We start from the raw sequence: 15,093 nt of genomic DNA, 5'->3' as shown, positions 1-15,093 counted from the left end.
GCCTCTACCTTTGCCTGCTGTCGCCTTGATACCTCAAGCTCACGTTCGCTGGCTCTGAGCTGTACTACAGCGAGGAGGGCTATCTGACCTAATGCCTCAGTTAGGGGCTTGCCCTTGAGGATGTCGGTTAAGTGGTTCTCTACCCACTTAGCCACCATGTGGTCACGATGGGCCTGTGAGGTTTTCTGCACAGTTTCTGCGAGTCCAGGCATCACATCACTGGTGATGCTGGTCAGAACAGAGAATGCCTCATCCCACAAACCTTCTACATATATTTCCGAAGAAAAAGTCCCTTCTGCCATGTTAGCTGTGTTTTTAACTGCGAGGTGTAACTTACTTCTATTTAGTTAGGATTAATTCCGTTAATCCCTTTTCTAACTAAATCTGAACTAAATTCACCTGTACCGAGTGCTCTAAGAGTAACTGCCAGTATGTATGGTGTTAGAGTTCACTTGTGAGTCTCTAAGGGAAGTCTGTTAGTAGAAGAGGGTGGAGTGAAAGTTGCTATACGCAAGTGAATACAAGAAGAGAGGAAAAAAAATAAAAAAAATTTTTTTTTTTTTTTTTTTTTTTTTTTCAATAATTAAAATTATTAAAAATTTTGAATTAAAGAATTGTCGAAAAATTTTGGATTAAAGAATTTTAAATTAAGTGAAATTTTTTTCTACATATAATTTCCAATTAAGGAATTATGATAGTAAAAGAATTTTCCGAATTAAAGAATTATTAAGAATAGCAAGATTAAAAGACTCTCTCTTTTAACTGCGTTTGTGATCTGGTATCGAGTTAAAGTGTCAATCTCTAATTACTGCACACTGTCTGCTGTAGTTGTATCAACTTATTATGCTTCCAAGCCTTTACTTGTAATTATTCAGATGTGCAGAGTTTAGAGACAGCCACTAGAGCTGTGATACCAGGTCTTATCAGTGTGAACTGGTCGACAATTTCAATTGCGATAGCAAGTTTTCTCCACCAGAGGGTACTGAAGGTAAGTCTGAATGGCAACAGCGAGCTTCAGTATTTAAGTTGAACTTAAATTGTAATACCAGACTAGGACACCAGAGGGCGACAAGCAAGTTACAATGCAATAGCAGCAATGGACACCAGTCGGCGCTGGTGGGAATCCCAATCGACACGGTATGGGCAGACACAATATAACACAAGTGGGAATTTCCACTGTAACGGGAAGTTTCAACACTAGAGGGCGTTATCAGATTAAAATCTAAAATGGGATAAAGATTTTAAACGCTCAGATACTCTATCAAAAATAAAAATAACAATTTAAAAGGGGAACAGAGATTTTACACTAAGGTATTTTAAAAGAATTTCATCTGTAATGACAACTTTTAAACACCAGAGGGCTGCTAAACACTTATGTTGTCTCGGCGGACAACCTCCCAACCACTAGAGGGTGTACGGGAATCAAACGTCAAGGGTAGCACCACTTGACCACAAGGAGGAGCACGGGAGGACACGCTTCAATAGACGCTAGTTTTGAAGTATTTTTCCCTGCAATTACGCACTTATACCACAAGAGGGAATTTGTCTTCCTCTGTTTTGGGGGCGTTTTGAATTTCCTTCCTTAGTTTCAGCTCCGCCCCTTCAAAGGGGTTCGCTCCTTTCTGAATACGAGTTCAGTTTAACAGGAACAGCTGACAAGAGCAGACCGCTCTTCATACAAGCCGTATTTTCGGCTGTTTAATAACCTCCCAATCGCCTAGCGCGCGATCTCGTTATTAACGCTGGTAGCGACCCAGTTTAAAACGAACGGGGGTGTTCGGTTCGGTGGTCTCACTTCGCCGGAGTTTCGCGGCGGGAGGTCGAATCCGACGGCAAAGTCTTACAGCGGAATTTCGCGCAGTTCAGACGTGCCCAGGCCTCAATTTAGTGCATGCAAAATGGCGCAGAGCCGCGCTCTTTCAAAAACAACCAAGCTTATTTTCTAACCGGTATATATCACAGAACAGTTTTTCAGCAGTAACAAACACAACACGAAATTACCCACATCAAGCTTTGAATCTCAATCGTTATTCAGTAACACAACAGCGTAAAGTATTTCATAAACCCAAGCTGATATTGTTTCAGTGTTTTGTTTGTTCATTAAAAAGCCTTTTTCCGGCCCCACGTTGGGCGCCAAAAATTTATAATGTTCTGTATATGTAGCGTAGTAAGGTACACCACAAATACATATACATATAATTTTATAATTTGTTTTATAGCCTTGACTTTATTCAAACTCCTTCAACCTCTGATATTCGACTTAATGAAATTAATTAAGATTTATAATTGGTTTAAGCAATTAGAACATTAATAATTAGTTTGAGAATGAATAATAATCATGCTAAATGAGTTCTTCCGGATTTTCAGAAATTCTAATGAACAAATTGCAAACACTGTGATTTCAAATAATGAGAGTTTTATTAATAAAGAGAAGTATTTAATTAACATAACACAACCTTGTAATCTCACGGTGTCCGGCAGGGGGGAACTGATTCAAGCTTAAAGGTGAGCTAGGCACTACTGTCTTGTGATTAAATTGTTGCTAACTAAGGTTAATAAATGGTAAATTATAAAGAGGGTTTGTTTAGACATCAGCTACTGAAAAGGTGTTAAATACGCTAGCTTACTCGTTCGCCGTTTCACCGAGCCGTCGCGTCCTGCTGTTTAATCTCCGTGTCCCGGGGTGTTCTCGTCGTTCCCACGTGGTGAGAAGCAGGCCCGCTTATGGAGGATCTCTTTACAGTCAATTTGAAGACCCTCGATTCCGAGCTGAGCTGCGTAGATCGAGATTTCCCTTCTTCGGTTTTTCACAGGCGTGGCTGGTTTTCCACCGTAGTGGAAAGGCTTTTTCAGAGTATTAGCTAGTCTCGTTGTTCAGCTTTCCAGGATTGATGTCTTCAGGAATCAGCTTATAACGTTAATATATCTGTTATCGATTACTCAAACGGTTGATACCTTACTTTGGCCACAAATAAGTTTCACCCGCTTTGATCACTCGTGAGATCACACTTCGATAGGTAATAAACATAAACAAGATTAAAAGAAAAGAAAGATATTCAAATTACTCGACGTATTAGTAAAACTTCATACTCTTAGCTAATTTCGAGACGTCTCTCGTAAGCTTTTCTGAAGTCTGAGAGGTTTTTCTTTGTTTGTTGTCGGCGTCCTCTCTTTTTCAGTGGTCCGTTACTTCTGTAGAGTCCTCGCGACTCTTCAAAACTTCGAACTGGATGTGAGCAGTCGAGCTGCTATTTTCAAGGCTGGCGCGGTCACGCCCTAATGGGAGGCGTCCTCTTTCTGATTGGACGCGAGTTCAGTCTCACGTGACTCTCGCTAGGGGGAGAGAGTCGAAGGGAGTTTGAATCATTGATTCTCACATAAAGAATATGAATTTCTCATATCAAAATTCTTATACCCGCTATCAACATATAACAATGAGTACATTGGACTATTAACATCAGACAGTTACATAAGGTTTCATCTTTACGTCCCATTTATGATGCTATGCTGGGAAAGTATATTAGTTCGTTTAATCCTATTCAGAGGTAGGATTTCTCTTCATGATAGAAAACAGTCCACAATATACACATTTCATTAGGAGGTAGGCATTCATCTGAGGGTACAGAAAGTGACATCAATACATAGGTTTAATACACAAATAATCAGAGTTTGATTATTTTCCGCTATTGTTTTCCAGCGATTCCGAGCGAGGTGTAGTTCCGCCAGTGTCCATTTAGTGTCGCGGTTGATCCGTGCTTCAGCTGGTGATTCACGGGAGTTCACTCGAGGTCACTTTGGTTTGAACATTTGTTGATCTCCGTGAAAGATAAGGATTAGACATTTAGGTGCCATTGTCATAAAAACGGGCCGTAAAAGCTCTCTTCTTTGTTTGAGGTTCCTGTCTCTTTAAAAGCATCATAAAAGTTAGTTATCTCGACAGTTCCTGTTAGTTAAAAGAGAGACGGGGTTGTTGGGGCCATGTGTTGAGAGTGTCCTTTGATGTTTTCAGCTCATGTGTGTGCGTGTGTGGGGGCTTTGCACCCCGTTGTTCAAACAGTCCTGTGGAATGTTGACTTCGGGACCAGACGAAAGTCCTGGTCAGAGTGAGAAAGGTTTAATTCAAAACCTTTCATCTCATTATTCCTTCATTGTCCAATATTCATATTTGGTCCATACTCCACTACAATAATTACTCAGTTTTAATCGATATATGTGCTGTACATAAACTGTGTAAGGGTCTTTCATTCTCAAATTGAGGTTGTAATAGTTTGATCATTCATTGTCTGTAACCACTTGTCTTATTGAGGGTAGCATTAGTTGCAGAGCCTATCCGGAATCACTAGGTGTAAAGTGGAAACACATCCTGGAGGGGGTGCCAGTCCTTCACTGGGCAACAAGTTCATACACACCTATGGACACTTGAGTAGACAATCCACCTCTAAATGTGTGTTTTTGAACCATGAGAGGAAAAAGAGCACCCAGAGAAACCCCACACCGACACAGGGCGAACACACCCAGGTCCTGTCAACCTATGTTTCACAAGATAGTGACCTGAGCACAGAAGTGGCTTAACTGAATTACATCCATGCTAAATAATGTGTCATGTGCCTGCTTTTGAAGTTCAGCATCAGAGGCTGAAAACTAAAGCCAACTGTGAAGGGGTTATTAGAAACAGTCTAAAGGTCTAAGTCAGTGGTTGTGGAAGAGGAGAGCACTTTGGGGAAATGCACTGTAGAGATGCTATTGTGATTGCTGGTGATGTAGCCTGTAAAGTTCACATGGAACTGGTGGCACTGAGCATTATTAACGGCGGCAGCGGGGCCAGATACAACCTTAGTCACCAGGGAGGCCAGTGTTGATGGTAAAGGGTGAGGTAAGACCATAAATTTTGCTCGGAGGGGGGGTGCGTTCTTGATGACAGACTTCACTGTTGAGCCTTCTAGAACATCAATGAGAGGTGTGTACCTGATGCCCCCTGTGACAAGCTAGTGATACAACAGGTGGTCTAGGCTCAATGAGTAACAATAGTTGGCAAGTGTAGCTGGTTGCTGATCGGATCATAAACAGCCACAGCAAGCTTAGTGTTGAGGTGCAGGAAAATTGTGTGGTGGGCCCTACATGAGGAAGCTCTAGGGTAGTTTACATCTTATCCCCTGTATGATTATAATTGAGCCATTGTTAATGTTAAACTTCATTCCAGACTGACATGTCCAGGGCAAATGTCAGAATTTGTTTTAGAGGTACTAAAACGTTCCTCTAAACCCCCAATTCTATAGGACAGTGCCTTGCCGAGCCTTAATCATGGACTCCACAAAGGCAGTTTTGCCCACAGCCCTACAACAAGTCTTGCAAGCACAGTATTTTGTATTTCCTTCACACATGTTCCTCACTGCAGGAAACAGCACAAATTATTTTCATGTAGGCCCACAGAAGAGATAACATCTGGACGTTTCAGAAATTCTCACAAGATAAGGATGTGTCTAATAAACTTTGACTGTGTCATCTCAATTTTAGAAAAAGAATGAAACCAATGCTTGCAGGGTTCACAAGATCATGACCTGAGCACAGAAGTGGGTTAACTGAATTACAACCATGTTAAACAAGACATTGCACCCAAGTTTTGTAGATTAAAGCCTAACATTGTCATTTAGCTCAGCTTCAACACTACACAGGACACAAGAACAAAGAAAAGGGTCCCAAATATTTTTTATTTCAAGCTCAGGACTTACAGACATACACAACAGTCAGATATTTGTACGTGCCCACACAGGGTTCAGGGAACATATCATTTGTGGCTGGGACCGTGCATTTCTTTTTACCTTCACACCTAGATGGGGAGGGAGCAGGAACCCAAAGTGAGAAACAGGCAGACAGTAAATGTACAAGAATATTTTGTCTCTAGTTTAGTTGGTGAAATTGACCTGTTCTTAACCACAGACAGGGAGCTGGATGCAAAGCAGTTTGTATTGGAGACCTGACTTGACGGCTTCCCAGCAGCACATGTGGTGGTGTCTGTTCGGCCATAGTTAGCGTCCCAGATCCTGAGGACCCCAGTACCTGGGAAAGATTTTCAGAGCCCGCCAAGTATTTACACCATGAAAAAGACAATATTTGAAGGGCATTGGCGGTAGTGTCTAATTAAAATAAGCACATGAAGTCTGTACAAACCACATGAGAGTCTAGCTGTTTTTCCTTCACAAGTCACACTGGTCACTGCAAGGAACAAACACTGCTTAGCCTTTGCACATTTTCATGAAATTCCTCATTAGAAAATGCAGTTTAATCCTGTCAGACATTCCTCAGTCTGCAGTTTGTATTTAAAGAACAACTTGGAGACAACTAGTTGTGCCCCAACCATAGATTTTAATCCTTGGGTAATCAGACTGAAACCTTTGCCTCATGAGGTGATTGAGCTTAGCAAAGCATCAAGACAAAGTTGAAAACTTCAATTAAAAAGCCTTGTCATAAGGTCAAAATACTCCAGGTCATTGATGTTTGAGGAAGGTAGTTTGGACTAAAATGCATCTGAAGCAGGAAAAGGAGACAGACAAGGCATGGCACAGGAGGATCACTCACCAAGATGTAGGCACTTGTAGGACACTACCAGGTATTTATAAGTGCCAAAACAATGATCACCGAAGACAACATTGGTCGCCTCCAAATCACAACGCTTCTTGCCATTGCACCTTTACAAAAATAAGTAATCAGTTCAACCATTCCAGCTAAAAGTTAGCATGCATTTAAAGGGCCCTACAAAAGTACCTTTGAACCACAATATCAGAAGTGCCTGAAGAATCACAGTTGGTGGTCTGGACAAGCTTTCTGGGCTGTCGCACTGAGCAGGTGACCTTATCAGCACGTCCATATTTAGCACTAATGACCTGAATCACATCATTTCCTAAATAGAATAAAACTGGAGTCAAGGAACAGAATATTGGGAGGGTGTGGGAGTAATACACAACCCAAACTATAGACCCTAGAGTTCAGTTGTCAAGATGAGTACATATCACAACTGCTCTCCAAAAACAAAAAAAAAAAAAAAAAAAAACTGGGGTTTTATTCCCAACCTGAACACTGCCACGCTACAGCACAATGTCCTTAGGCAAGACTACTAATCCTACATCTGAATTTAAGCATAATGCCATAAGCGCATGAAGTTAGTTTCTCACCACAGTCCAGTGTGCCTCGGTGATTCCCACATATCACAATGTAAACTAGAGGGAAAATTCATGAGTGACAAACACGAATATTAAGACACCTACGAATATTCATACACATGTGGAACTCCAGAACTGGTTTAGCTTTACAGCTAGTTTAAACACTCTAGACAAACTTTTGGTGGTTTAGCATCAAGTTTTAACACCTCAAGTGTTTACCTGCAGAAGAGATTCCACTCAGAGCTGCCATCAGCACTGCAAGAAAGAGATCCACTTCCTTAAGCATCTCAATAACAACCCAAACAAGATTAACACCAAGCTGGTTAAACCTAGTCGTCGTGCTTTAATATTCCTGCAATCTAAATAAGATGATTTGGACTGGAAAAATGGGAATATTTATAATTTTAACTGTTGAATTATGTAGATTAACTGTTTATTCCCAACCAGCTGTCTGTTGAACTTCCACAAGTCATCAGGTGATATTCTTGAACTTAGTTCTTTCATAAAAAGCACTAGATCCTCACATCAGCTAGATCTTGTGGACTTGGTAGTAAGGTTTAAGTGAAATTGACTGTTGACAAACCTGATGACTACCAGTTTTGTTGGGGGAAAGTTATGCCCCTGTAATTAAATCATTTCACTAAGCAACACCTCCTACCAATCACAATCAGAAGTTAAGAGATGTGTTCAGATGGCATTTAAGAAACTCACAGCTGAGTAAAAACTGCTTCAAGAACATGGTGCAACTGGAGCAGAGGAACTCTTGATTCTGACCTATACACAAAAATAAGAACAGGCACTGGTTTAAGTAAAAAAAACAACCTTCCACAGGAAGCCTTAAATCCTAAGGGTTTTAGGCCATCTCCTGAGTTAGTGTCAACTTGGAGACTAAATTGATTATTGAAACATCCCAGCACTGTTACAGCCACTGGTTTATTACCACATTTGACACACTCAAAACAGGAGTGATATAATATACAACTAAATACATAAAAAACAAAAAACAAAACCTTAGTTATCAGCTCTGCACAATAGAACTAGAGCCTCTATTGGCCACTGTGCTTGCACACAGGAACATCCATGTATTATAAGTTCACACACATTCATGAACAGTGAACACACAATGCCTGGAGCAGTGCAGCTGGGCATTAGGCGCCTTGCTAAAGGGCCCTTCAGTCATGGCTCTCGAGATTGAACCTGCAACCTTCCAGTTATAAGCCCAGTTAGCTATGGGATAGAGTTGTACCATCACCCATTTCTATTTTATAGCTACACTGATTCCACTCAGCATGTATATTAGCATAGAGTATATTAAGTTGTAATTTAGACAACCTACACCTAAAACAAAATATGTACTTTTTAAACCTGAAATGAAATCTAGACACTCAGAGAGAAAGGATTGGACCACAAAAAAGAAGCAACAGTTCAGGAAGAAGTTTGACACACCTTTCGAACAAAATTACCTGAAGACTCTGACACAAAACTCTCCGACTATAAACCTCACACCCACAGAACGGCGCGGTGTGGTTAAATAGGATGGAAGAACAGGTGGAGACTGTTGCTGCTGATGAGGTGGAAGGAGTCCTGTGGCTCCCTCTACTGGCCAACGGCGGCTTACCAAGTCTCATGCCCTTCCTCTGAGTCTTTTTCTTATCGCTTAGGAACGTTTGATACGTTCTTACAGACAATGAATGAAAAACACTTGCAGAGTTTACGTGCAACACCTTTGACATTTGTTAAAGTTCAGTGATTAAAAATCTCTTTGGTATTCACTGATTCCACATGTTTTCATTACAGACGATCAGGGGGGATGTTTTCGAGAACGTGTGCAGGCTGCAAATACCGCTAGATGGGGTGAAGCGCAAGAATGGAAATCGCTGGTGGACGTAGGAAAAGGCTGCTGGTCCCAGAGCACAGTTTTAGCTACGGCACAGTGGTGCAGCAGGTAGCGTCGCAGTCACCCAGTTCATGAACCTAAAGGTTGTAGGTTCAATTCCCACTACGGGTGACTGTGTAGTTAATTGCAGTATTGTAAAGAAGACACTGAAAAAGACCTCTACGCTGACACCAATCGTTTGTTGCAAAATAATTAGGTTTACTACAATGAAAGAACAGCATCTTAACAAGCCCCAATGGACAGCTTGCTGAGAAGTTAGTCAATATCTTCTGACATGTTAACTGCAGGTGTAGGTTATATAGGTTGGTCAGTGTCAACATATAGTGAATACTATGTCTTTTGTTTACTTCATTTCCTGTCCTGGTAAAAAGAGATAACTTGTAAGGACATCCTGTCTTACTACCTCCAGGAAAGCTCCACCAACATCCCATTCACACAAAGACAAAACCCCTATATAGGCAAAAATTTAAGATCAATGGGTCATCCTATGTATTGCACCCACTTAATAATATATGCCTATGTAGACATTAAATTCTACGTCATTTTAATATACTTCCACTGACTGTGAGGAGTTGGTGTGTTCTCCCCTTGTCCGGGCGGGTTTCCTCCGGGTGACTGTCTATGAGGAGTTGGTGTGTTCTCCCTGTGTCCGGGTGGGTTTCCTCCGGGTGCTCCGGTTTCCTCCCACAGTCCAAAAAGAAACATTGGTAGGTGGATTGGCGACTCAAATGTGTCCGTAGGTGTGAATGTGTGAGTGTGTGTGTGTTGCCCTGTGAAGGACTGGAGCCCCCTCCAGGGTGTATTCCCGCCTTTCGCCCAATGATTCCAGGTTGGCTTTGGACCCACAGCGACCCTGAACTGGATAAGCGCTTACAGATAATGAATGAATGAATGAATGAATCTCTTACTCATCTCCCTCTATCAAAGCTTCTCAAAAGAGAGCACAAGAGAAAATATATAAGAATATTTTTTTAATTCCATAATTATAATCAAATATGAGAAAGCGCATACATTTCACAATGTAACTTAACATGCCTGCAGAAAGTGCACAAAAGACACCAAATATATTTTAGTGTCAGTTTAATATAATTATATTCAACAAAGATCATTTTAAAAATCAATATCTGTAATCTCACTTCATAATTTACATTCTACCGTAAATGTCACTCATCCCGCTCTTAATCACGAGTAAGAGAAAACAAATCACAAACAATGTTTAATTGCAAGAAAACTACTCAGTATATGACTTGATTTTGGAAATGATTGGATTAAGGTGTTTTCTGGTGACAATTTGAACTTATATTTTCAGCCCAAAAATTACTGAGCTGCACCAAAACTCTTCTTAAAACTTTTATTCCCCAATAGAATGAGAAGTGAGAAATCAGCCCATACTTCCTACAGGAAAAGGCTAATGAAACGTTTGACCGCTTTCTCTAATAAGCTTGCTTATTTATTTATTTCCCCTTTAACTCAACTATTAAAAATAATATGCCCGTTACTCACTGTTCTCAGTGGTTTACTCAGGTAATTTTTAACCCTTAATTGTTTTAATATAAAATTCATGAACAGCACAGTGTAGCCACATCTCACTGCCACACCACCTCACTGACCTGTAATAGAGAGAATAGACCCTCTGTCATTGCTACTCTGGGCTCAGTACTGCAGAAGCTACACTATGGAACTTTGGAGGAGGAAATTATTTGACTTAAATACTTGAATAAAATTAATAAAACTCCCTTTGATGAATACTGTTTGGTGGTAAGAAATGACATATTATTCCTAGGGTTAGGGTTCTTTGCATTTCCCATGTATTCTATGCCTTTTTCTGGCCTGCAAGCCCTTTGCATGTTTGGTTTTTCTAGCCCTTATTCTATCTTTATCCTAGTGACTTCTTTGGTTTAGACTTTGGATTTAATAATTATAATAAATGTCCCTTATTCTATTATAATTGTAATTTTTAAAATGGTTTGTTGTTAACTTTGCTGTGTTGTGAAGACAGGTGATGGAAATAATCTCCACAGACACGGTTAAATGTGTAAATACATCTTTATTTACAGAAACAGTGTCTTACGGGTTCTTAAGGATCCCGTGAGAGGGGTGTTCAATTCAGCACTCAAATTCTCTCTCCCCCCTCTTGGCTAGGACCCCAATCTATATGTTTTTTTCTCCTCTCCAAATATGGTGAACGTAGAGGTTGGTTAACATTTGCATGTTTAAGGGACTGGGGGGGGGTAAAATTTATAGTCTCCTTCGCTCACTGACAGCTTATCCTAAACATTTCTCTCTGTGGAGCACAGACACAGAGCATACGTCTAAACATATAAAACAGTGAACATTTCTTAATACTGCTGTTGTATTGTTTTTTTTTTCCTTTGGATCTGAATTGTACCATTTCTCCTATAACATTTTGGACTATTTTAGAGATCACACATTCCCTGTTTTAAACACCTTTGATAAGAACAGCTGTTAACTTTACGACAGTGCACCAGGAACTCAGATGATGTATATGGCCTAGGTTGTTTATGGCTTGTTCACGACAGTGATGTGTTATGACAGTTCCTGGTGCTTCCAGATCCTGTTTTAGGTAAAGATCAATCCATGTGTGAAGTTGTAAAATGGGTATAAAGATGTCTGCCTCTAACAAACCATTAGATCAGTCTGAGATTCAGCCTGTGACCAGATCATTCTGAGATCAGTCTGAGGATCAACCAGAGCACTCAATAAACAGCATTATATCCAGACTGGTCTCCTCTCTTCACTTTGAAACCACCAGAAGACAAGTTTACAACAGTTGGTGTTTCTGTCTGGTTCTGATGGTTTCGTGACGGTTTTGACTGCTCACCAAGAAGACAACTGAAGTTGTGCTACATGCAAGCGGTGAGCCTACTAGAACCTTATGAGTCCATTTATGGAGAAAAAGAGCTGTTAAATTAAGAGAGTCTATGTTTTGTCTTGTATTGTTTTTGGCTTCTTAGTACTAGTCTAAGAAGTGAGGCAGGGTGTTTTCCTGGCCTTAGCACACAGTCGTTCCTAATTGGGTTTATTAGGATTTAGTGGGATTTGAATGTGATCAAATCCAGTTTCCGGTCTTTTGCTACGGTATTTTTCCTAATTGTGTTTCATTAGGACAACAGGTGTAGGAATTATTTGCCTAAGGTCTGTTGTGACACTGCGATATTCTTAAGTGTGTTTCCTTAAGACAGAAGACACGGTGGGGCAGAGTGTTTCTCGTGCCCATAGAGGTGTGCTTAAACTTTCCCTAGTTGAAAGATACAAGGGTGCACTAGAGTTCCTGGTCAAATAGACGCAAGGGTAAAACGGAATTATCTCTAGGGTGTGTTTGTTTGTTTAATTTGTGTTTTGTGTTAAAATGTCTACATCGGATATTAACATGGCAACAGCATTTGTAGACAGAGCTTCATTTGAGGCTGGTCTGACAAAAATGTTAGACAAATTATGCTCCAAAAAGAAAGGCTAAGATATGTAAGAAATTTAATATTCCAGTAGAGTCAGACTGGAATCAGGAGCAGTGTTTTACAGTCTTAGCAAAATGTCTGAAAATGAAAGACCTTGAGGGGTGTGTTCAGGTGTTCAGACAGTGGCATTCTTTACTAATGAATGAACAGAAGGAACAAAATGCACAACTGTTACAGGAGTAACAGTCATTAGTGCACAGAACACATGTGAACACACTCAACACACTCTCAATGCACTACAAGTTAAAGTAGATAAACTTGTAAAAGAGGAAAGGGACCTTCAGCAATTAGCTGCAAAAAGGGTGGAGAAGCTATATCCATCTCTTACAAAATTTCAAAGTCTAAAAGAGAAGTCTTCCAGCTCAGATTCTAGTAACAGCACTGATGAAGAAAGTTATGATCTAACAATGTTAGAAGCTGCTCCAGTTGTAATAAAACAAGTAAAATCTAGAGAGGGGGAGGATAAAATTTCAGTTAAACACAACCCACTAAATCCAGAACAGATAGATCACCTGTCCCAGCAGGCTGATGGCTTATCTCAAGAAATGAGGAAGGTTTTGCCACTGTTGAAGACCAACTGGTACACTGTACACTGACCGTGTTGTCTGAGTGTTTAACAGCATGCGAGAGAGATGCACAGGTTAAACTACATGTTGCCTCTGTTTTGCAAACTGTTCCCCAGCTGACAAGTAGTCAGGTCCTCCAGAATAAACATAACAACGTGTGGCACTTTTGTGGGAAAAAGGGACATTTGAAACGAGACTGTAAAAAGAGGAGATTGCAAAATTATAAATACAAGTCTAGTCCAGAAGAATTACAGTCTCAGTCAGATAGTCCTCTCACCCCAGAGGTAGCAGGGCAGCTGTTAAAACTTATACAACAGGCTACTCAGCTGGCTGCCCCCACTCGGATTTCTGCTCTTTCAACAGATTCAGAGCATTTAAACTAGAGATGTCAGCTGTGAGAGCATATTTGGAGCCAATTCTCCAAAATAATGACAATAGATTGTATGTGAGAACCACTGTGAATGATAATGAATGTGATTTTTTGATTGACACAGGAGCACAAGCTACTTTACTACCCACAGCAATGGCTAAAAAATTCAAACTGTCTTTGGTTAATACTGGTACTGTAATTACAGGTGTAACAGGTGAAAGCTACAATACATATCAAACAGAGCCTGTGTGTTTAAGGTTTGGTCCTAAATCTATTTCTCTCTCCCTCATAGTAGCTCCAATTAAGTCACCTCCAATTTTGGGTATTGATGCCATTTCTCAATTGAAAATGCAATTGGAGTTTGGAGCTGGGAATCCTAGGCTATCTGTCCTTCCAGTTCAAGTGTTTGATCCTCAAATTAAAGATCATCCTATCTGGTCAAAAACAAGGATGAATGTGGACTGTTGGACATTGAACCAGTAAAGCTCACAGGAAAACCTCCACCTGTGACTAAGCAATATCCGCTAGCCAGGGAAGCAATAGAAGGTGTTCGACCAATTATACAAGAATTGGTTGATAAAGGTATATTAATTAAGGCACAGAGTGAGTCATGCTCTCCAATTTGGCCTGTAAAAAAGGCTTCAGGGGCATGGCGTCTCACAGTAGATTATCGCATTGCTAACACGTGCATAGATCGTATAACACCTATGGTTGCAGATCCTAGCAGCATTTTTGATGGAGTACCAAACACACACAGTCTTCTCTGTTATTGATATGTCTAATGGATTTTGGTCTGTTCCACTTCATCCAGACAGTCGACCATGGTTGGCATTTTCTTTTGATGGTGAAATGTTTCAGCGGTCAAGACTACCACAGGGCCTACACAATAGTCCAACTATTTATCACCAGGCACTAAGTTGCACTACATTTGGCAGAACCACAATGTCCTGTTAAAAATTCCACACTAGTTCAATACATGAAGTTATACTATAACAGAATTTTGGGAGTTGGGCCACGCCCACGCTCCTCCCCCCAGGCCTATTTATACCCTTCAACCTCACGTAATCTCCGTGACAATCAAGTCGCTAGTCTTGCGCTTCCTGCTTGCGTCACTGAGTTGCCAACTGCTACCATGGATCTCGACCTGCTCGCTTCTGACCACGAGCTCTTCTCTCCTTCCCCTACTCGATCGCCCAACGCCACCCCTGTCATCAGCACTAAGAGACTGCGTTCGGCAGTCGTCGTGCCTGCCTCACCTGCCACTTCAGCTGCTCCTCCACACGCTCTCGTCATTCCCGCTCCACACTCGCGGGTTCTGCGCGAGAACGCCGCTCCTCTCCGATTTCTCCTCCTCCCCAGCGACCTCATCGCCGCGACCATCGCGCTCGGCAGCCCTCCTTCACCATCGGACGAGTACGGCCCGATCCGGCTTCTCCCGCTTCTCCGTCCATCTCCGACTGGACCGTGGCGGGCCTCCAGAGAGTGCTCCGAGAGCGCGGTATCCCCTTCGCTCGTTCAGCCAACAAGAGGACCCCGTTTTTCCCTGTTTTCGGCTTCTACCCCAGAGGATGGGGTCTTTCCCGCTCAACCTACGCCATCGCGACATGACGTCACTGCACCTGCGATG

At 41.3% G+C, this 15,093-nt stretch overlaps 1 protein-coding gene and 1 long non-coding RNA gene across 2 annotated transcripts in view; both read right to left on the bottom strand.

The window, feature by feature from the left end:
* The window catches only part of LOC136665995 (uncharacterized), a 28,391-nt gene extending 19,746 nt beyond the window's left edge, over positions 1–8,645 (bottom strand). The window contains exon 1 of the long non-coding RNA XR_010795330.1: positions 8,604–8,645. This is a non-coding gene — a long non-coding RNA (uncharacterized lncRNA). The remainder of the gene's footprint in view (positions 1–8,603) is intronic.
* Positions 5,694–8,668, bottom strand: LOC136665992 (rhamnose-binding lectin-like). The gene is made up of 9 exons (XM_066643917.1): positions 8,621–8,668; positions 7,869–7,931; positions 7,377–7,412; positions 7,170–7,214; positions 6,763–6,898; positions 6,577–6,686; positions 6,169–6,213; positions 5,922–6,057; positions 5,694–5,827 (listed from the first exon to the last, which is right to left on the bottom strand). The coding sequence occupies exons 2-9, from the start codon at positions 7,894–7,896 to the stop codon at positions 5,719–5,721; spliced, it is 645 nt and encodes a 214-aa protein (XP_066500014.1). The 5' UTR covers positions 7,897–7,931; positions 8,621–8,668; the 3' UTR covers positions 5,694–5,718.
* Between the last annotated feature and the right edge of the window lie 6,425 nt (positions 8,669–15,093).

The sequence above is a fragment of the Hoplias malabaricus genome, chromosome 14, assembly GCF_029633855.1.
Source record: "Hoplias malabaricus isolate fHopMal1 chromosome 14, fHopMal1.hap1, whole genome shotgun sequence".
Lineage (NCBI taxonomy): Eukaryota > Metazoa > Chordata > Actinopteri > Characiformes > Erythrinidae > Hoplias > Hoplias malabaricus.
Note: the sequence above shows the minus strand (reverse complement) of the source record. Positions and strands in the feature narration are given on the sequence as shown.